Source organism: Pseudorasbora parva, chromosome 18, assembly GCF_024679245.1.
Source record: "Pseudorasbora parva isolate DD20220531a chromosome 18, ASM2467924v1, whole genome shotgun sequence".
Classification (NCBI taxonomy): Eukaryota; Metazoa; Chordata; class Actinopteri; order Cypriniformes; family Gobionidae; genus Pseudorasbora; species Pseudorasbora parva.
In genome coordinates, this window is record NC_090189.1 from 11,444,793 (window position 1) to 11,469,075 (window position 24,283).

Sequence of the window (24,283 nt, forward strand, 5' to 3'; positions counted from 1 at the left end):
AGTCACTGGTGTCCTTTACAGGGTCCATGTTCTAATATGTTTTTTTGTCTTAGTTTTATATCACTAAGGAGAACAGGGGTAATGAAGGGACGTGTATCGGAGTGTCCCGATGGCCCATCCGGGATTACAACCATCGCACCACCACAGACATGTGGCTGTACCGGGCCTACAGCGGTAGCCTCTATCATGGAGGAGAACTGGGCAGAGCCTTGCCCTCCTTCACCCAGGGCGACACAATAACCTGCATCCTAGACATGGAGGCTAGAACTATCTCCTTTGCCAAAAACAACAGGGTCAGTGCATGTTTATGAGATAAAAAAACTTTCCCACTTAGCTCAACAGTGTAATTCGCAATAGCATATGGATTATAATCGGCTGTACAAGCTACAGTAGTTACACTTAAAGACGACATTAAATAAAAATGAAAAGATCCTGATGGATTTATCCTGATAAAGGGCCTCAATTATTAACGTGATCAAAACTTTGCTGAAAAACCTGTTGTACACAATCTACTGCATGCATTCTGTCATGATAGTTCATACTTTTTCAGCAAATAAAAGGCATTTTAGTATCATTCTAAGAACATCCCTCTTCAGGTTGTGGTACTTGTGTGAAATAAAACCAAGCTGACGTCAAAAAACTAGAAGCAACAAAAGTTGACTGTTTTCGCCGCTCGTCTGCTGCATATCGTCCAAAAAGCTGCACTTGAACACACCAAAAGGACTAAAGGCGTCTGTCAACAAGCATGTATGTTCTGCACCTGCATGTATGGAAATATCTATTTCAGCAGGTATCAATAATCTATTTTTGTCATTCAGAAATGGAAACCAAAACTAGGACTGCAGATATACAAACCGTAAACAAAGCAGCGCTTGCTTGATCACGCTGATCACTTTATTCATTCCAGTTGGCTCATTATTATGAAAATAATTGTGCTTTCAAATGCTCAGGTAAGATGATGTAAAATTATAAGAGGCTTCTGTCTGTACCGTCTTGCTAGCTTTTATCACTTTCACTTTTATTCTCGTTTGCTAAGCTGAACAGTCAGTCAGAGTTCTTCTCTCACCGACTTCCTGATGCCAATTCAACATGCTGAATCGGCCCAAAAAAGGGACAGTGTCCGACGAGAGCAAACTTTGAGGAATACACCGGAAAAACTAGCTGGCTGACGCTGAAAAAAAAGAACCAACGTTACCTGACGGCCGACCTTCGGCTTGGTGTGATCCTGGCCTTTAAATTAACTTGTATATTATTAGTAATATTTAAAGTTACTTTTTAAAATAAATGTTGCAATATGGCATTAATCCCTTAAAGCTACACTGTGTGATATTTTCCCCCATCTAGCGGTGTAAAGGTATATGACCATCCAGTGAATAATAGTTTCTGTTCATCTCAATTCTGATTTCGTTTTAACTCCTATGGTGGCCGATTTAATCCAAGATTAACATGGCAATCCCACTCTTCACATTCGACACGGTGCCATCGAGTGTTAAAGCGTGAAAGGCGAAGCTTGAATTTACAGGTATGTCCCTCTTTGGCTAATGTACTTTCAAGATGGAGGGGCAACATGGCGACCAGCATCCGAACCCCTCACCCGTATGGATTTTCAATGGCATATTATTAACTTACGAGAATACTTTATTACTTGAAAGAAGTAAATATACATTAATGAGCACATATATTTTTGAAAGAACTAAGTGTTTTTAGCTAAGAATAAACTAAAAAAGTTACACAGTGTAGCTTTAAAAGTAACTAATTGTCTTACATTTTAATGGAATGTAATGCATTACACTACTTTTGTGTTAGTTTTTTCTCACCTGGGCTGAAAAAAACAATAAAAAAGTTATAAACTCAACTTTTTTCTCACCAAAAGTTAAATGAATAAGCCTCAGGATAAAGGAAATACAAATTCACGCTTGTACAGTAGACTGTACTGAAGATGTTTTTTGTTTTCTTCTTGAATCTGAGCTCTATAGCCTCGTCCTATATCATAGTATATGAGCCATAAATGCCTGATCTATCAAATATGATACTCAACAAACACATACACATAAATACATATGCACATTATACTATTCCACACAAAATAATTATTATCTATTATTTAAATGTCAAGCTTTACAAGGTTAATAGACTTGTTAATAAATGTGCACAACTGTCCAAAAGGAAGTATTTTTTTGCAATAACCTAAAGAAATATCACAGACATTTGTATTTTCAGCTTGTGTAACCTTAGTTGACAGAATGGGCCAGAAAGTATTGATGCTAAGAAAATCAATAACTTATGATTCAGTCCCACGGGACAAAATCCTTAAGTTCTGTAATATTTAACTTGGAAATAGTATGATGTATTTTGAAGTTGTTCACATGAAACTGATTCAAAAGATGACACATTTTAAGGAATATTTTAGGTTAAGCTGTATTACTATGGAAAATAATTTTGTACAAATCAATAACAAATCTAATTATAATATATTACTACTAATGAACTTGAAATGAAAATCTATGGGCAAACTGAGTTACGAAGTGCTTTTGACTGTTTTTGTGTTTTTTGTGTGTGTGCAGGAGCCCAAGCTGGCGTTTGAAGGAGTGGATGCCACAGAACTCTACCCCTGTGTTCTGTTCTACAGCAGCAACCCAGGAGAAAAGGTCAGCCTCTTCAACCTATACACTAATGGGCCCATTTTAAGCAAATCTTACCGGAACTGAAACACAATACATAATAAGCTTGCTAAAAAATGAATGGAAATCTCTACAAATCAACTCTAAACTTACAAAAACCTCTTGTTCCTCCACTGGCCTTTAGGTGGCGCTGTGTGACCTGCAGATGCGTGGCATGCCTAGCGATCTTTTACCAGGGGAGCCACTGTGCAGCCCGCGGGCGACGGTTCTGCTGGAGTCCACAGTTCAGCTGCTGAGGCGCCTGTATGTGAACGATGACTGGGTTCAACATATCAACCAGTACATGCTGAATAAACTACAGCTCATCAACCCTCTCATGAGGGAGGGACATGGCAAGATAGGTCAGTTAACTGCTTAAACGATTGCTTCGATAATAACAATATACATATTACATCATATTATATATAGTTGCATATATAAATGATTGCAAATTATTAGTTTAGAAATGTTTTAGACCATGCTCATTAGCTTAAAAGTGCTTTGTGTAAATTTTAGTGGCATCTAGTGGCGAGGTTGAGAGTTGCAACCACCCAGCACTCACCCCTCCCTTTCGAAGCACATAGAGAAGCTACGGTGGCCGACACAAGACAAATATGTTGTAGTCTGAGACAGCAGAGAGTGACTAGCACTGTGTAGAGAATTTTGTCCGTTTAGGGCTACGGACATAAACATGACACGACGCCGCAAAATGGGTGACTACACTGTAAGGTGACCCGCGGTGTATGTAGATAGAAATGCCTCATTCTAAGGTAATAAAAACATAATGCTTCATTATGTAAGGTCTTTATACAACACTGAAAACATAGTTATGTATAGTATATTTCTTTTCTGTCAATAAATCCTCATACATATTACACACTGCACCTTTAACTATGCCTTATCAAGCCTGTAGTACCGGTACATACATTTTAGAAATAAACTAGATATTTCAAATATATATAATACAAAATGTATATACAGTGTTTTTAAATGCATGATAAATATAGTAATATACATTTAAAATGTCTTTTTCTGGATCTAAAATGTTGATTACGTATCCTCTATCGCAAGAGTGTATATAATCTTTTATTTTTCAAGTTAAATACTTTTATATAAAAGGCAATTTTGAATATGTCAGTTATGTTCATCAAACATAATTTTTTATGTTATAGGATCTACCAAACTTACTAAATTATCTAAAATACTGCTACAATATACAGTAACACTAGATTTGCATTTCCTGGAGGAAATATCTGTACTTGCATAGAAAGTGTCAATATTACAAATATTAAAGTTACACCATGATTAACCGATAGATTTTCAATGGTGAATAAACACTACTCTTAGATTTTTAAGCAATAACGTTTATGTGTGTGTGTGTGTGTGTGTGTGTGTGTGTGTGTGTGTGTGTGTGTGTGTGTGTGTGTGTGTGTGTGTGTGTGTTTGTGTGTGTGTATGTATTACAATAATTATGTAATTCTGAAACAGTAAGTGTAGAAAAGCAATAACATATCTTTGCATCTACTGTTATAAGACAGTGGATTTAAAACAATGAAGAACAAAGTCCTCATTTAAAGGTTAATAGATTCTGTTTTCTTTTCTCTGCCAGCAGGTCATGCCAGTAATGAGTCTGAAGAGAAATGTGGGGTGAACCGAGAGAGGGGCTCTGCTTGGGTAGATGTCGGGACGTCGACAGACCATCTCTCTGGCCCGGCGGGGCTCTCTGACGCCCAGCTCAGCGTGTTGTGCAATGAAGTCTGGCCTGTCATGGCCCTGATTGGAGGGGTGGACAGCGGTCTCCGTGCTGGGGGGACCTGTCTGCACAAACCCAGCGGTCGACGGGCGACCCTGCTCGGGGTCTTGAAAGACGGAAGCCCCCTGGCTAAGCTTCAGTGGGAGGAGACTGATTTTACTGTGAGGTAAGTACATAAATACGCTCATATATGGTAATCTTACAGACATGCAAATGATTGAACATTTATATTTGAATCCCTTTATATGCTGTGAAACTAAATTAGGGAGTAAGAGCCAAGAGTAATGTGATCAGTCATTGCACAATTTTTTTTTATTCAGTTGGCAGTGAAAATTGCTGGTGTAAATATAGCTGCAAACTGGGTTCTGGGGGAGTTTGACAAACAAGACTATGAAATTAATATTTGTGTGTTATCGTATCTTAAATGGTTAGTTCACCCAAAAATTGATGTCATTAATGACTCACCCTAATGTCGTTCCATACCTGTAAGCCCTCCGTTCATCTTCAGAACACAGTTTAAGATATTTTATATTTAGTCCGAGAGCGTATCTAAGTGTATGCACACTATACTGTCCATGTCCAGAAAGGGAATAAAAATATCATCAAAGTAGTCCATATGTGACATCAGTTAGTTCGTTAGAATCTCTTGAATCATCAAAAATACATTTTGGTCCAAAAATAACAAAAACTACGACTTTATTCAGCATTGTCTTCTCTTCCGCGTTTGTTTTCAAACCTCAAATAAAGATTCAAACAGTCATGAATCAGCGTATTGATTCATGATTTGGATCGCGTGTCAAACTGCTGAAATCACGTGACATTGGCGATCCGAATCATGAATCAATATGCTGATTCATGACCGTTCAGAAACGATCCAATCCGATATTAAAAATTCTGAGTATTGGTCGATACCAATACCAATCCGATACAATTTCAGTTTTGTTTAAAAAAAATAATCACTCTTTTGTGAGTTAAACACAATCTACTAAATACAGACATCTTCATTATAAAAAAAAAAAAAAAAAAAAAAAAAATATATATATATATATATATATATATATATATATATATATATATATATATATATATATATTTATATATAATCACAGTCTATAACAAAAATACTACTCTAGATGGTGAATACATTAGATTAGTTGATAATTCAGCAGCAAAAGTTACAAAATCACGAGTGCACAATAATTGTATAAAATCTAAATGTTTCGATTTTATACAATTAGGGAAATTGTATACAATTATACAATGGGGAAAAAAATAAAGAAAACCATTTAAGTGAATAAGTGTAGCTCTAAATCTGGTAAAATGTTACACAAAATACATTCATGAAAAACAAGTACATTTTTACCTATTTGTAGAAATAGGGCCTATATACTAAGAAATCATATTTATTTTAAATGTATAGTGCATATTTTTAATGAAGCAGCAGCATATTATAGATAGGGCAGAACAAGAAAGGCTATTAAAAATCTTTCATAGCGCAAAAGTATTATTATTCAGAGCGGCTCAAAGCGCGTATGCGAATCCCAGTGCAAAGGATGATGTGCTTGAAGCAACACGGAGTCACAGCGCTCTGTCTGCACTGGGAAGTTCAGAACACAAAGGGAAGATACTATATCGACATGTAGTGTATCTATGCAATGTTTTATTGAGATAATTTTTTTAACAGTTTAACATTTTATTTATTGTGTATGAACAACAATACAATATCTAGACCACCCGGAAAAAAAGCAATACAATTTATAGCAATAAACGCCAGCAGATAGTCATTTTATGAGAAACCATAGAGCGTTATCTACAGATCAAGCATAATAACAGAAACAATTAATCATTTTGGAGAGTTTCTTTGTGTTGACTGTCGAAACCGAACGCGATACAGTTTGAAATCTGAAGGGAGAGAGACTGAGCCGCAGCGGAGGGAAGCATGCATTGACGTAAACTTGAATTTAATGACTTATGGTAAATATTAATCTGTACCTCACATTAAACTTTGGAATGGCTTCAGAACCCTTATAACAGTGCACGAAGCGTTTATGATTCTCTATAATGGTTTTTGTGCCTTTTGTGGGGCACTGGGGCTTAAAAATAACACAGAATATTATATGCACAGTATCGAATTTGGATCAGCCCTTTCTGATCGTTACCTGATCTGGCAAATAATGGCGGATCAGAGCTGATATCGATACTGAGTATTGATCGGTGCATCCCTAGTTATGTCCTGTACTAAGACCAACGGAAAATTAAAACTTGCGATTTTCTAGACCGATATGGCTAAGTAAGAACTATATTCAAATTCTTGCTTAATAATCAAAGAACTTTGCTGCCGTACAATAGGTACAGCGACGCAATATAAACACAGCGCCTTAAAATAGGCTCACTTCCGTCAACATAACCGACGTGACAACCTGCTTGCACAGAGAGCATGCTGAGGACTATTTTCTGGTGGATACGGTGAATAAGCTAAAGTCCCAAAAAGTCGCCGTGTTCCTTTAATATTTTTCTCACACAAAACAAACTGAGCTTTATGCATGAACAGATTTAGCTGGCATTATATTTTAATAATGTCCCTCATGTTTTGGCGTCGTTGGCATCAAAATATTTTAAAACTCTTTTTGTAGAAGAAAATTTTTTTACCTCACGACTTGATGTCCTCCAGCAAAGTCTTTGGCTTCTGCGTTCAGATGACATTGTAATTTTTATATATTTTGTATGTTATATCTGTCCTGTTCTTTTTGCCAGTTGCATGCATCTTTTCTTTTTCCAATTTCTTCACTTCCCTTTTCCTGTATTGTCTTTTGTCCTCTTCATTTTTTTCTAATCATGGTATCCTTTCCTTTCCACTCTTTTATTTCTGTCTTGCCCCCTCCGTCTCACTCCTCTCCTCATCTTCATACTGCTTGTGACCTGCTGTGGTCCCACTAACCCAAAGCTTCCTGAATTCTTGGTCACCTAGCGACACACCTCTTTCCTCCCTGGAGCCGTGCGACATCCCCCAGCTGGACGTGTCCCGCTGCCGCGGCCTCAAAGCATCCGTGTTGTTCGACCTCATCCTGATGACTGGCATCTTGGATGAGCAGGAGCTTCCTTCCGGATCATCCGCATTGCCACGGAACCGAATCAGCTCAGAGGGCGGCCCGCGCAGTGAGCTGGAGAGGCGGTTGGATGAGGACATCGCTCGCATTATGATGGACGAAGAGGGAATGAGCTGTCCCGTGGATGAGGTCAGAAATAATGCAGAGGAGAGGAGAGAGGAGAACCAAGATGACACGTTCAAAACCCTCACACAGTCAAACGAGGACCGCGCTGGCGCCCCCTATCCACCAATCCTCGCACCCCAGCCCAGGGTGGACTTCTTTGCTTTGGAACTTCGTGCAGTCCGCATTTCCTACCTCCTCTTGGGGGCGCTAAAATCTCTGGCTGTCATTCTGAGCTGTGGGAAGTTCACGGATCTTCTCCTGGTTCCCAAATCAGAGGCAGGGGTCGTCAGTGTCACTAGCCCTGACCCAGCGAGGACCTCTGCTGGTGGGGAGGAGAGTGCCGAGCTGCGTTCTGTGCTGCAGTTTGTGGTGCGGAGCATGGTGAAGTGGGCCGTCAGACCCTGTCCGATTAAACAGGCCACGGCTTTATCAGACCTCGAGAGGGCCCAGATCATCATCTTTAAAGGAGCATTGAACAGACTGCATGAGGATGGAAGCAAGGAACACAAAGGTTTGTCGCTTTTGCGTGAACATGTGAACAAGCTAAAAATCTTTATTTTAGTTTATTCAATTTTTTACCACATTTACTGTTCAAAAATAATAAAAAGCCTGGTTAACTTAACTCTGTATAGTAGTTGTTATAATAATAATAATAATAATAATAATAATAATAATAATAATAATAATAATAATAATAATAATAATAATAATAATAATAATACATTATAATTAATTGCTGCTGTTTGTTTATTTATTTTTAATTGTCTGTAATGATTTAATTTATTATTATTTAAATGCATTACTATTATCAGTATTATTATTATTAATAATAATAATAATAATGTTTAAATAATAATTATGAATTAATAATAATGGAATAATTGAATATAATGTAATTTATTATTATTATTATTTTTATTATTGTTTTATTTATTATATTTTTACTATTTATTTGTTTTTAAATGAATAATTAAATTAATTTGAAAATGGAAATTAGTGTCAAAACGATGACTCACGAAGAATCGCATCGAATATAATAAAATAAATTAATTTGATATATAAAATATCAAATTAAATGTATACACAAACTTTTATGTTAGATGTGATTGTGATTAATCAATTCGCAGCCTAATTGTAATATAATTTATTATACATACAGTATATTTGTATTAACGTATTATTATTAGTATTATTAGTATTATTATTATTATTTCATATAGTTTAGAATGGCAAAAGTCTGTAAAATAGCTAATAATAACATTACTATTTTATCTAATGTCTGTTTATTTATTTAGGTTTTAATTATTTATTAATATAATTTAATAATTATGTTATTTTATTATTAATAATAATAATAATAATAATAATAATAATAATAATAATAATAATAATAATATTAATGGTGGTGGTAGTAGTAGTAGTATTTTATATAGCTTGGAAAAGTAAGTCTTTAAAAATAGCTGATGATAATAATAATAGTAATTATTATTATTATTATAACAACAACAACATATATATTTTAATAGATTTGTTTTCTTGTTTATTAATTAATTGTACTACTTGATCATTTGTGTTTGTGTACATAGATTCAGGGGGTCACGCTTCCTCTCAGCCAGTGTCCAAATCCTCCAGTTCAGTCTCGCTTTACAGCAACGGCTCTGAGGGCACCGCCATCTTCGGCCAGTCAGCTTCACCCTCCACCAATGACCTCACAACTTCCCTCCTCACCGCCCTGCAGGCAGATGGCCTGGAGAACTTTAACCCTTTCCTGCCTATCAACCTGCTACAGTGAGTTTCTCTTCCATCCAGTCCCAGTTTATTCTGTGCATGATTTCATTGCAGTGAGCAAAGGTGAAGTGTACAATATCTGCAACACTAGTGTCACCATATTAAAAATTAAGAAAATATGAAGCAATAATATAATATATTGTATTATATTATTTGTATATTGTGTTTAATTTATAAATAATATGATATAATATAATTTATGGTAATAAATTATATTATTTACTTTATATTAGTAAACATTTAAAAAACAAATTAGCCATTGTACATATTATTTCATAGAGCATTGTCATTTTAAACATTTTTGCAGTTCATATTTTTACAGAAATCATTGTCCCATTAACTCTTTTGATTTTTTTCTGTGTGAACCTCAAAAGTTTGTATATAGAAAACCAAACTTTCTTAAAGTAATGATATTATAGTTTAGTTTGCAGAAATAAAGTTAAAAAGTATATTATAAAGTCCAATTCATACCGCACCAGCAGTGATCCAAAAAAACCTCTTGAACGTGTCTGTCGGCATCAGTGTGAACTGACCTTAAAGAACCTATACATTTGTGAAATAATTCTGAAGTAATGCCAGTTTGTGGATGACATCCCCTTTAATTGTTCTAGCACTTAAAATGTGTACAGCTTGTAATTACTGTGCCATCCACTGTCAATTTGAAGACAAAACCAAAGAGACATGAGAATGAGAATGTGTCTGGATGTTCTCACTCCAGATCGCTGTCAACTGAGACACACACACTCACACAGGTCACTGAGAGTGTGAGTGAGAATACAGGTGAGTGTGTGAGTGTAAAGCTGTGGATGTGTGCATTATAACCCCTCAAACACATGCTCCTCTGTTAACCTCAAGTGTCTGAGCATGGCTTAATGACACAAGGGCGATTTAACATCTTAATGTAATGCGGGCTCAAACTGAAGGTTTGCTCTAGAGCTGGTGCTAGCCGTTCTTCTGTGTTTGCGTGTGCATGTGTGTGTGGCTGGGCTCCTCTAGGCGGATGGTGCTGGCCCGTTTCCCTACATTGGCAGGTCTTGTCCACAGTCCCGTTCTGCCCCCCGGGCTCAGCCTGACGAGCTCGGCATCCTGTGAGGGTTTCACTGAGCAGCAGACCAGCTTCTTGGAGCCCTGCGGTCAGACCAGGACCCCTGTGGGTAAGGCAGACAGCGGAGGTTTAATAACGTCCAGACAAACTCTTGGGATATAAGGGACTAGTAAAAGTGGATGACTAGCATATGTGGTCCATGGACACGGTTTATCTGGTTAACGTATGATGTTCCAGTAATTACTTAATTCGTTTTTTAATAAACTAATATCAGTATTGGTTTGTTGCAGTTTGAGAAGTTTCCTTTTACTTAACCCTGATGACCTGTGCATGTTTTACACTTGAGTCCTGCTTTGGATGTTTTATTTTGTGTACTCACTCAAGAATTTAGTTTGCTTTTTTGTGCATCTTCACACCCAGTTGAATGGCACCTTGAATCTCACAATGAAGTACAAGACCTATTGCTTCTATCTTTTCAATTTTAATGAAAATATTGTTGTTATTATAATAAAGTAAATAAATATGTATATTTGTAGTAATGAATATAATATATAAAAATATTTGTATATTATACTTAATATATTTAATTATTATTGGCACATATCACTCAATCTGAGTTAAAAGTTAAGTGAAAAATTAATACAATTAATAAATTACATTCTAAAAGTTACATTCATTTATATCAAAAAATGTATTAGAAAAAGTATCTTGGGTATTTATTTCATTTGTATATTTGTATTATTAAATTGAAAGGGTTTCTTATTTTCAGTGTGGTTTCAAATTTAAAAAATAGAATAAAAAAGTAAAGTTAAAATAAAATAAATGTATAAATTATATATATATATATATATATATATATATATATATATATATATATATATATATATATATATATATATATATAAACATAAATAAATGTATAAATAAAATGTAAAATATATAATTAAATAAAATAGTAAATAGTAAATGGAATTTAATCATAATCAATGATAAATTAATTTGTAGTCCAAGTCCCCAGCCTTCTCTAGCACATTGACCTGTTTTTTAAATGTAGATATTTTGTAAATAAATAAACAATCATATTTTCCTGACTGGATCAGTCAGCCCAGGCCAGACACATTCCGATTCATCACTTAATAATTTTTATTTCTGTCCTTCAGAACAGCCCCAAATGTTTGTCCCAGTTCGCTTGCTTGAAATGGGCTTCTCAATGAGACACATCTACAGGGCCATGGAGGCAGCAGGTACCAACAAGTGCTTGCAACATCTAGACACATTCTTACCTGTTTAAGAGGGAGACATCATGTTATTAAACTCCTCTAATACTGTTACAATAGGCAGTTTTATTGAATTTTCAAAGCAATGCAGTTATTCACAAATATAAATATTGGATATCTATGTTGAGTTTTGTACTGCATTTGATTGTATTTTGTAACTAAATAATTATTTACTAGTGATGCACTCATTACACTTCCCATGTGAGATCCTGCCTCAATTCACCCCTCACTGTTCTTCCCCACTGGAACACTCAGCTGAATCATGGGAAATATTAGCAGAGCACCGCATGAAGTCTTATTAAGTCATGAATCTAAATTCTTTCGAAGTGTCTTCATTATGTTTTGCACATTTTTGCATACTTATTGCAATCAAAATAAAAAGTGTGTGTCTTTCTGTGTGTACAATACTATATATATAACAAGGTGCATGTCCACTGTGAGAGACATAATCTAAAAAAATTATGTGAAAAATCCTGAAATCACAATATATGACTTTTTTTCCTATTTATTTGTATGATGCAGCTGCAAATAAGTATTTGAACACCTGTCTATCAGCTAGAATTCTGACCCTCAAAGACCTGTTAGTCTGCCTTTAAAATGTCCACCTCCACTCCATTTATTATCCTAAATGAGATGAACCTGTTTGAGGTCGTTAACTGCATAAAGACATGAAGAATGATGAGTACCATCCCAAGAACACCATCACTACTGTGAAGCCTGGGGTGGTAGCATCATGCTTTGGGGGTGTTTTTCTGCACATGGGACAGGGCGACTGCACTGTATTAAGGAGAGGATGACCGGGGCCATGTATTGCGAGATTTTGGGGAACAACCTCCTTCCCTCAGTTAGAGCATTGAAGATAGGTCGAGGCTGGGTCTTCCAACATGACAATGACCTGAAGCTCACAGCCAGGATAACCAAGGAGTGGCTCTGTAAGAAGCATATCAAGGTTCTGGCATGGCCTAGCCAGTCTCCAGACCTAAACCCAATAGAGAATCTTTGGAGGGAGCTCAAACTCTGTGTTTCTCAGTGACAGGCCAGAAACCTGACTGATCTAGAGAAGATCTGTGTGGAGGAGTGGGCCAAAATCCCTCCTGCAGTGTGTGCAAACCTGGTGAAAAACTACAGGAAACGTTTGACCTCTGTAATTGCAAACAAAGGCTACTGTACCAAATATTAACATTGATTTTATCAAATACTTTTTTGCAACTGTATCATACAAATAAATAGTTAAAAAATCATACATTGTGATTTCTGGATTTTTTTTTTTTTTTTTTTTTTTTTAGATTATGTCTAAAAACCTACGATGACAATTTCAGACCCCTCCATGATTGCTAAGTGGGAGAATTTGCAAAATAGCACACACACACACACACACACACACACACACACACACACACACACACACACACACACACACACACACACACACACACACACACACACACACACACACACACACACACACACACACACACACACACACACACACACACACACACACACACACACACACACACACACACACCTAAAGGATTATTAGGAACACCTGTTAAATATCTCATTAATGCAATTATCTAATCAACCAATCACATGGCAGCTGCTTCAATGCATTTATGGGTGTGGTCCCGGTCAAGACAATTTCCTGAACTCCAAACTGAATGTCAGAATGGGAAAGAAAGGTGATTTAAGCAATTTTGAGCGTGGCATTATTTTTGTTGCCAAACGGGTCGGTCTGAGTATTTCACAATCTGCTCAGTTACTGGGATTTTCACGCACAGCCATTTCTAGGGTTTACAAAGAATGGTGTGAAAAAGGAAAAACATCAGTAATGTGGCAGTCCTGTGGGCGAAAATGCCTTGTTGATGCTAGAGGTCAGAGGAGAATGGGCCGGCTGATTCAAGCTGATAGAAGAGCAACTTTGACTGAAATAACCACTCGTTACAACCGAGGTACGCAGCAAAGCATTTGTGAAGCCACAACATGCACAACCTTGAGGTGGATGGGCTACAACAGCATAAGACCCCACGGGTACCACTCATCTCCACTACAAATAGGAAAAAGAGGCTTCAATTTGCACAAGCTCACCAAAATTGGACAGTTGAAGACTGGAAAAATGTTGCCTTGTCTGATGAGTCTCGATTTCTGTTGAGACATTCAGATGGTAGAGTCAGACTTTGGCGTAAACAGAATGAGAACATGGATCCATCATGCCTTGTTACCACTGTGCAGGCTGCTGGTGGTGGTGTAATGGTGTGGGGGATGTTTTCTTGGCACACTTTAGGCCCCTTAGTGCCAATTGGGCATTGTTTAAATGCCACGGCCTACCTGAGCATTGTTTTTGACCATGTCCATCCCTTTATGACCACCATGTACCCATCCTCTGATGGCTACTTCCAGCAGGATAATGCACCATGTCACAAAGCTCGAATCATTTCAAAATTGGTTTCTTGAACATGACAATGAGTTCACTGTACTAAAATGGCCCCAACAGTCACCAGATCCCAACCCAATAGAGCATCTTTGGGATGTGGTGGAACGGGAGCTTCGTGCCCTGGATGTGCATCCAACAAATCTCCATCAACTGCAAGATGCTATCCTATCAATATGGGCCAACATTTCTAAAGAATGCTTTCAGCACCTTGTTGAATCAATGCCACGTAGAATTAAGGCAGTTCTGAAGGAGAAAGGGGGTCAAACACAGTATTAGTATGTTGTTCCAAATAATCCTTTAGGTGAGTGTATATATATATATATATATATATATATATATATATATATATATATATATATATATATATATATATATATATATATATATATATATATAAATATAAATAAATGTATACACACACACGAATGTTTGTATAGGTGTGTGTGTGAGATACATATTCTCTTTTTCGGGGTATTCTCCTTAACTGATGTTGTGACATCTCTTAGGGGTTACTGGAGAGGTGGACTCGCGCACCATCGAGGTGCTGGCAAGTTGGATGCTGGAACACCCTATCACAGAGGAGCAGCAGGGGGGAGAGGGCTCATCTGCAGGGGGCACGACTGATACACCCTCATCTGAAGGGCCTGAAACGGTCCAGTGCCCAGAGTCTCCTGCCTCTCTGACCCTACAGGAGAGCAGAGAACCCAACGAGAGGTGAATTCACACATATATGCCATGTCCCAACCGGGCACAACACAAAGTGACAAGCGATAAATCAATCTCTTGCATATTAATCTGAGTCCTAATCAATTGCAACTGATTGTAAGATTTTTTTTTTGATGTCCACTTTCAAATTTTGCATAAAAAACACTCATGTCAAAATGCATTTTACAAAAAATTTACATTTTTCACATTTTATACAAAAAATTAAAGGCGTAGTTATGGTAAATGGACTGCATTTATATAGGGCTTTCAACAGCCATCCATATTGCGTTACGTATTGACACATTCACCCATTCATTCACTCTCTCATTCACACACCGACGGCAGTGTCAAGCTGGGGTTAGGTGTCTCATGGACACCTCGACACTTAGTCAGGTGGAACCGGGGATTGAACCACCAACCTTCCGGTTTGTAGCCAACCTACATAAACCACTGAGCCATTTTTTTATTTTTTTGTCTAACTATGGAAGTAAATGGGTGTGGTCAACTGTCTGATTTATCCAATGAGTTTGGTTAATTGGACTAACCAGCAGATCTATGTCATTGCAAAGCATCTAAAATGTTAGTTTGGTCATTCTGAAATTCCTTAGCCAAAGTCTGTCATCAAAATTATTTGGTATAACTACCTCCCAGAACTGTCTCACACAAATGCATTCCCAAACACCAGGGTCCTCATTTATCAATGAAGTGCACACTGATTTGTGTGTAATGAGTGCACAAGGACAGCTTCACGCAAAGTGTGGTTGTACTTATACATAGAAATGTGTGTAAATTTTGCACAACTCTGAGCATGCTTACACAGAGAATCTAGTGGTAGAATAGTGACACTACACATAAAAAGCATTTAAGAGTGTCACAGTATGCATTAAGCAATCCACATATGTCTTGTTTCCTTTAATTCTAAAACACTCACTTTATAATTTTTTAGTTTTTAACACGAGTAATTGGTGTCAACCTCTTATGAAAGACAGCTGTGACAATTATTTCCTTGGCCCCAACCTACATCCAGTTCCCTTACCGAAGTGCGCAACAAGACAAAATAAAATGGCGCTGATTCCCAAACATAATTGGAGCCATAGAAAGCACCATCAACCAACAATTTTAATGATGCAAATAGAAAAGGGGTTTCAATCTGTTAACGTGCAAATCATGTGTGATCCAAGTTCTTGTTAAACGTCTTTGCACGACTCATTCTGTCTTTGTGAAGTTCCTCTTCTTTGCTCTCTTTGCTATTATTGCGTTGAGGGAAAAACACAATCACATGCTCTTTTTTTTTTTTAAAGGGAAGTGTTATTACCATACAGTCCCTGACAAAAGTCTTGTTGCTTGTGTACAAGTTGACCTAAAGTGCCGCTGAAGTATATTTCTAATCAAGATTTTTTTACAAGAAATGGCTCATTTTAATCCCACCAGCTTTTGTGATAATGTTTCAGTGAAAAACTAAAGTTTCAAAAAGTATTCTAATATTCACAGCTTGGTAAAGCCCATTGAGTCAATTTTTGCAAAGACATAAGTGTTGTCACCTTGTCATATGAGCTTCACCTGTGACTAATAATGGATCAATTAGGTCTCAAGTGTGTATAAAAAGAACCCCAGTACGCTAGACCTTTACATCAACTGCAACTAGACCTCTGCAAACATGCCTAAGATTCACCCTGAGACTAAAGTTTTGATTATCAAGAGGCTGAAGACCAGATCCACTGCTGATGTGACAGACACCTTCAATGTGTCTCAGCGTCAAATACAGAGGATAAAAAAAAGATTTGAAGAGACTGGAGACGTTTTTGACAAGCCCAGGTCAGGCAGACACCGCAAGACAACTGCTCGAGAGGACCGTTTGTTGGCTCGAAAATCCAAGGCCAGCCCATTTTCCACTGCAGCAGAGCTCCACGAGACCTGGTCACCTGAAGTCCCTGTGTCAACCAGAACAGTTTGTCGGATTCTGTCTCGAAATGGCCTCCATGGTCGAATCAGTGCCCAGAAGCCAGCACTAAACAAAAGACAATTGAAAAACCGTGTGGCATTTGCCAAGGCCCACAGCCTGCTAAAAGGATGGAGGCTGGAAAAGTGGCAGAAGGTGGATTTTTCAGATGAATCTTCTGTTGAATTACACCACAGTCGCCGCAAATATTGCAGGAGACCTACTGGAGCCAGAATGGATCCGAGATTCACCCAGAAAACAGTGAAGTTTGGTGGCGGAAAAATCATGGTCAGGGGTTACATCCAGTATGGGGGTGTGCGAGAGATCTGCAGGGTGGAAGGCAACATCAATAGTCTAAAATACCAAGAAATCATAGCTACCTCTTATTCCCAACCATAAAAGAGGCCAAATTCTGCAGCAGGACGGTGCTCCATCGCATACTTCCATCTCCACATCAAAGTTCCTCAAGGCGAAGAAGATCAAGATGCTCCAGGTTTGGCCAGCCCAGTCACCAGACATGAACATCATTGAGCATATGTGGGGTAGGATGAAAGAGGACGCATGGAAGACGAAATCAAAGAATATTGATGAACTCTGGGAGGCATGCAAGACTGCTTTCTTAGCTATTCCTGATGACTTCATCAATAAATTGTATGAATCCTTGCCAAACCGCATGGATGCAGTCCTTCAAGCTCATGGAAGTCATACAAGATATTAAATTTGGATCTCACAGCACCACAACTTTAATTTGCTGACATATTTTAGTATTTGCAATAAATTTGTTAAATTTCTGTATAGGCGACAAAACTTTTGTCTTGCCAAAATTTGACCTTTCTGTCTTGATTAAATTATAAATATTTTTTCTATGAAAATTATTTATTTCAGTGCATTAAACATCATTTGGGAGGGTTTTAGCTTTTCATATGAGCTATTTCTAACACCAATTAATTAATTAAAAGTCAGGTTAATATCAGGTATTTCTAGAAAATAGATAAGGGACTGTATGGTTAATTGTAGGCATTTCCAAATGCTAATGATGGTAGCAGTGAACGTGAACAAGCATGTACTTACACACGTGGGATTTATCAATTTATTAAGAACTGTGTGCGCACGTTTAAAAAATACAGATTTTCTTGTACTTAGGCACAATCTACTTTTCATTCGTAGGACAAAGTATAGAACCTTTTCTTCGCACCGTTAATAAATCGGCCTCAGATAAATCTGCCTCAGAATGCAATGCAACATATCATGACGGTTTATTATGTTTTGTCTGTGCGCTCCGAGGTGCAAGTCTTTTCTAATGTAGGAAAAAGAGCCACAGTAGTTTCATCGATTGCAGTAACTTCCCAGGAACTGATGGTTTTGTTATCTTGGACATGGCATGGCATGGCATGTGTTTTATTCACAAATAGAGAGAAAAGAGAAAAGCTTAACATCTAATCTTCCAAGTCGCGGCCAAAGCTGATTCGAAAGACCGCCGTTTGCCAGCTTCTGTGTTTACTACACGTAAACACGCAAGCGCAACACGGCCGTCATTATGTTAAGCCCCGCCCACCAACTCTATACACAATGTGATTGGCCCGACCAGAGTTTGGTTTTCCAGCTCAGAAGTCTATTGAGAGTTGCTAGATGACAGATTTGCTGCCACTAGGGTGCGTCTAGATTTCTAGGCTAGCAAACCATTATATTAGAATGATTTCTGAAGGACCATGTGACACTGAAGACTGGAGTAATGATGCTGAAAATTCAGCTTTGCATCACAGGAATAAATTACATCTTACAATATATTCAAATAGAAAACAGTTATTTTAAAGGTGCACTGTACATTTTAGCGATGATGTTGCAAATTGCAACCGGCCACCGCTCACACCTCTATTTCGAAGCACATAGAGAAGCTACTGTGGCCAATATAGGACAAAAATATGGTCGTCTGAGACAGCAGAGAGTAGCTAGCGCTCTGTAATGAAGTTTGTCCATTTAGGGCTACTGTAGAAACATGACGGTGTAAAATGGCGACTTCACTGTATACACAATCACCATTCAAATGTAATTAAAACGTAACAGTTCATTATGTAAGGTCTTTACGCTATCAACTTTATCACTAAAAACATAATTATGTATATTATATTGCATTTCTGTCCCCATTAAATTGTAATAATATTTCACATTTGTACAGTTTTTGCTGTATATTTGATAAAATAAATGCAGCCTTGGTGAGCATAAGAGACTTCTTTCAAAACCAATAAAAAAATCTTACTGATCTAAAACTTTTAAATGGTAATGTATCTAGTGTCTGTTTTTGGAATGGCATACTACTCTTGCTATTTCTTCTGTACTGATACTATAGTAGCACATGACCTACTAAACGTCCTAAAATATATGGTATCCAACAGAGCACACTTCATGGAATTGTGCGTTTATTGACTGTGTGTATTCTGATGTGTTTTCCAGTCTATTAGCAGGTTTGGACCTGGTGGAGAGAGAGAACTTCTTAGATGTTCACCTCACCAGGAACAGACCTCCACCTGCACGGAGACAGCGGTCTGGAGTGGGTCAGAGAACATCCTTCAGGAGAGCAGGTCAGACTTTCACACATGTACACTTATGTACACTACCGTTCAGCAGACGTTTGGGGTCATCCCAATGAATGCTTTTATTCAGCAAGGATGCATCAAAATGACAGTAACAACTGGATTCATAATGTTACAAAAGAGTTCTGTTTCAATTAAATGCTGTTTCATTGATCATTGTATTCATCAAAGAGTCCACAAAAATGTTAAACATCACTTTTTTCACCATTGCAAAATGAAGCATATTAGAATGATTTCTGAAGGATCATGTGACACTGAAGACTGAATTACTGTATTAAGATATATTTTTGATCAAATAAATGCAGCATGAGAGATTTCTTTAAGAAACATTAAAAACCTTACTGACCCCAAGCGTAACGGTAGTGTACATGTATATGTACTGTAACTGTATGTGGATGTGAACTGATTGTACTGTGCATTGAGACATTTCAGTGACTCTGCTCTGAAGTTTGCTCACCTATCTTGTTTGTTTCAGACTCCCCGTCGCCCAGTCCTGTCCCATCACTGTACAGACAGGAAGTGGGAGTGGCAGAGTGGCCAGAGCGGGCTGAAACGCACCCATTTGCTGCTGAAGAAGACTCAGAGCTGGGCTACATGGATGATCCGTACCATGAAGAGCCCTACGAGGAGCTGCTCACCCCAGAGTTCATCACCTCTGAGAGGGACACGCTGTGGATGGTAGAGGTGCTGGAGACTGACTATCTATCTATCTATCTATCTATCTATCTATCTATCTATCTATCTATCTATCTATCTATCTATCTATCTATCTATCTATCTATCTATCTATCTATCTATCTATCTATCTATCTATCTATCTATCTATCTATCTATCTATCTATCTATCTATCTATCTATCTATCTATCTATCTATACAATACAATACAATACAACACTCATCCATCCATCCATCCATCCATCCATCCATCCATCCATCCATCCATCCATCCATCCATCCATCCATCCATCCATCCATCCATCCATCCATCGTTCTTTCTTTATATCTTTCTATCTATGTATTTATTGTGCATCATTCTCTCATTTACCATTTTATTTTTCCATTTTTCCACCCTTTGATTTATATTTCAATCAAATATCATTTTTTTTTTCATGCTATAACTTAAGATTATATCATTCTTTATCATTCTTTAACTCATCATTCTGTTCTGTCATCTTTCTATCTTTCATGTATTATTTCTGTTGATTGTTTTCGTTACATTTGTCAATTGTTCTGTTGTGTTAATATTATTTGTCCATGTATTTTTGTTTCAGGGAAGAGAAGAGCACCCAGAACCCCATGAGATGGTGGAGTGTGAGCTGTGTAACACTCTCACCCTGCAGTTTAACAACCACATGAAGCGCCACCATCCAGGTTGCGGTCAGAGCGCCGGTCGCCGTGGTTACCGCAGCAATGGGGCCTACGTGGATGGCTGGTTTGGAGGCGAATGCGGATCAGGAAGCCCATACTACCTCCTATGCAGTGCATGCAGGGAAAAGTATCTGGCCTCCAACCTGGGCGTTATGAACTCTAAACAGGATAGGTGAATATGAGGAAATTATGAGCATGTTGTAGGCATTTACCATTTCTATATAGCAACCCAGATGAATTTTTTTTTCTTTTCTTTTTTCAGAGCAAGAGGTTTGGCGTCTGATCTGATTGGTCAGTTGGATGGTACATCAGAAGGTATTTGTATGGCAATTTTGGGATATTTGGTTCTTCTTGACTTTTATAATATGATAATATAAATAATATGACTCATATACTGAAGGTTTTTACAGAGTGGTTTGTTCATATATAGTTTGTCTGATTTTATACAACATTTTATTCCTCCAAACAAGGTAAATGTTTTTTTCCCCTTGCTGTTGACATTTATTTTCAGATTTATGCCGCAATTAAAAAGAGATATACAAAATCCCCTTTGTAAAAACCTCTAATTTGTCAACAAAATAAAATAATATTTTTGAACCTGACCTTTATTCAATGTTCAGATTTATATTCTGGAAATGTATGGAAAGTAGTGCATACGGTATTTAATTATATAATGCCTGATTTGCATTTTTAAACATAACATTTCGGAAAACTGGTAAGGCAAAAAGGTTGGCAATTCCTAATGTAATGCGGATTTATGGTGATATGTGTTAGGTTTAAACTACTGTGCTTTAAACTACTTGCCTTGAGTTCATGTGCAATGATGTGTTCGTTAGATGAGTGGGATCCAGGTAACCAGGAAGACTTAGACCCAGACCGGCTTACAGGTTTGGAGGACTTTGGGATTCTTCTTAGACCTTTGGGTCTGAGTGAGAAGAAGCCGGTGCCCGACCCCATCCCCTTCATGGAACATGACCCTCTTGGAGCTCTGGTCAGTGGCTCGGTCAGTGGCGACAGTAACCTGTTTTACAAAGGTAATATTCTCATATATTTAACGACTACAGTATGCTTACAGTGTTCCCATTCATATTGCATGTAAGAGCTTCCCAAAATCACAGTGAAATGCAACACATTGTTGTTTGTTTATTGTGTGTAGGTGTTGTTAGCACCGAGCTGAAGAGTGCCTCGGTTCCCCTGAGTCTAGGGGAGCAGGCAGCATCCCTTCGGGAGCCCCAGGAGAGGCTGTTGGCTCTGAGGAGAGTCACATCCACCGCTCAGATCCTGCTGGCTTACAGTATGGTGATGAGAGCTCTCTCACAGACCTCCTCCAGGTAACAACCGCTCGCACACCTCCGCCTTACTTTCCTGCAGAATATCATCTGCTCTGTAAACTCCTTCAACACGTATCTGATGTGTCATACTGTGATTGATCTATCAATGTCTGACTGACCTCGACGGAATCTGAGCCTTGCACTATTCCATCATTCACCCATCAAGATCACACCCATCATTCACAAATGTTTTACCCTTCCCTTGGCCCTCTAATTTTATAGTACTCTCCATTCTGTTGAACACTTGTTATTTGATTTAAATCCATTCTGCACAATGCATTCTCACAATCATAAACTACTTTACACAAATTCAGAATCCAAATTTCCTTACTGTGATCTGTCAAATTCTGATTTTTTTTCCCCCCAAGCTGTTTAATGGTAAAAATAACTAACCAGCATTTCAACTCTCTTAAAATCGACTACATGCTCTCATTTAGATCTGCCTCCATCCAGTCAACTTCATATGGATAGAACCAAGTCCCCTCCCTTCATTTTTCTTTTTCGGTAATCAGTTTTTTCAGATGTACATACAAAACAAATAATCTGTTGCTACTAACGTTGTAGTCTGTTTTTATATACAGGTGCTGATCATATAATTAGAATATCATCAAAAGTTGATTTATTTCACTAATTCCATTCAAAAAGTGTATATTATATGCATTTATTACACATTTTTTATTTTATTTTATTTAGATGATTATGAAAACTAAGGAAAATCCCAATTTCAGTATCTCAGAAAAGTAGAATATTACTTAAGACCAATACAAAGAAAGGATTTTTAGAAATCTTGGCCAACTAAAAAGTATGAACATGAAAAGTATGAGCATGTACAGCACTCAATACTTGGTTGAGGCTCCTTTTCCCTGAATTACTGCACCAATGCAGAATTTACTTTCCTCAGAGAACATAACTTTGGACCACTCAGCAGCAGTCACTCCTTTTTGTCTTTAGCCCAGGTGGGACGCTTCTGACGCTGTCTGTTGATCAAGAGTGGCTTGACACAAGGAATGCGACAGCTGAAACCGATGTCTTGCATACGTCTGTGTGTAGTGGTTCTTGAAGCACTGACTCCAGCTGCAGTCCACTCACTGCGGTTATCCCTATTGATTGTACACTTTTTTCTACACATCTGTTTCTTCCCTTTGCCTCTCTATTAATGTGCTTGGACACAGAGCTCTGTGAACAGCCAGCCTCTTTTGCAATGACCTTTTGTGTCTTGTCCTCCTTGTGCAATGTTTCAATGGTCGTCTATTGGACAACTGTCAAGACGGCAGTCTTCCCCATGATTGCGTATCTACAGAGCTAGACTGAGAGACCATTTAAAGGCATTGGCAGCTGTTTTAGGTTAATTAGCTGATTAGAGTGTGGCACCAGGTGTCTTCAATATTGAACCTTTTCATAATATTCAAATTTTCTGTGACACTGAATTTGGGATTTTTCTTAGTTGTCAGTTATATTTAAGTAAAATTAAAATAAATAAACATTTGAAATATTTTTTTTTGTTGTAAAACATTTGTTATATCTGTTTGTAATGAATGAATATAATATACAAGTTTCACTTTTTGAATGGAATTAGTGAAATAAATTTCACTAAATTAGTGAAAGAAATAATGAAAATTAAATGACCAGCACCTGTATGTGTATACACAATGTATTTATGTTATTGTCCATTATGAACTCTCTCTCAAAGCTCTCTCTATCCCTATGTGTTTCAGTAGTTCAGTGTGTAATCAGTCCAGTGGTCTGGAAGCTCTGGGTCTGGCTGACATCCGTATCCTGGTGCGATTGATGTGTCTGGCAGCAGGGGGGCGTGTCCACACAGGCATGGACCAGCAGGGGGTTGGCCGTGGCTCTGTGAGCGATCGCACAGGCTCTGCCTTTCTGTCCTTCCTCAGCTCAGCTATCGGCAGCTTAGTGTCCCATAGTCCTGCTGCCTACAGAGAGTTAGTGGACATCTGCACCCAGGTCTCTCTCTCTCTCTCTCTCTCTCTCTCTCTCTCTCTCTCTCTCTCTCTCTCTCTCTCTCTCTCTCTCTCTCTCTCTCTCTCTCTCTCTCTCTCCTACTGCCTAACTTCTCTGCTAATGTTTCTCACCTCATTATCCTTGTTACACTCTTTATCATTCTCTCCTTTAAGCTCATTTAATCACCCTGTCTTCCTCCTAATCATGCTGTCTCACC

At 37.8% G+C, this 24,283-nt stretch overlaps 1 protein-coding gene across 8 annotated transcripts in view; it reads left to right on the forward strand.

The window, feature by feature from the left end:
* LOC137046988 (probable E3 ubiquitin-protein ligase HERC1) overlaps positions 1–24,283 on the forward strand; it is a 97,902-nt gene that overhangs the window by 46,759 nt on the left and 26,860 nt on the right. For 2 of the 8 annotated variants that reach the window (XM_067424516.1, XM_067424519.1), the window contains exons 34-49: positions 54–293; positions 2,565–2,648; positions 2,806–3,022; positions 4,270–4,579; positions 7,358–8,136; positions 9,212–9,413; positions 10,410–10,567; positions 11,619–11,702; positions 14,676–14,883; positions 19,265–19,392; positions 19,880–20,088; positions 20,677–20,945; positions 21,036–21,088; positions 21,610–21,807; positions 21,930–22,104; positions 23,820–24,069. In XM_067424516.1, coding sequence (XP_067280617.1) covers positions 54–293; positions 2,565–2,648; positions 2,806–3,022; positions 4,270–4,579; positions 7,358–8,136; positions 9,212–9,413; positions 10,410–10,567; positions 11,619–11,702; positions 14,676–14,883; positions 19,265–19,392; positions 19,880–20,088; positions 20,677–20,945; positions 21,036–21,088; positions 21,610–21,807; positions 21,930–22,104; positions 23,820–24,069 — 3,564 coding nt within the window. Of the gene's footprint in view, positions 1–53; positions 294–2,564; positions 2,649–2,805; positions 3,023–4,269; positions 4,580–7,357; positions 8,137–9,211; positions 9,414–10,131; positions 10,194–10,409; positions 10,568–11,618; positions 11,703–14,675; positions 14,884–19,264; positions 19,393–19,879; positions 20,089–20,676; positions 20,946–21,035; positions 21,089–21,609; positions 21,808–21,929; positions 22,105–23,819; positions 24,070–24,283 lie in introns of all 8 variants that reach the window. The other 6 variants (XM_067424522.1, XM_067424518.1, XM_067424520.1 and 3 more) reach the window with 6 other exon arrangements.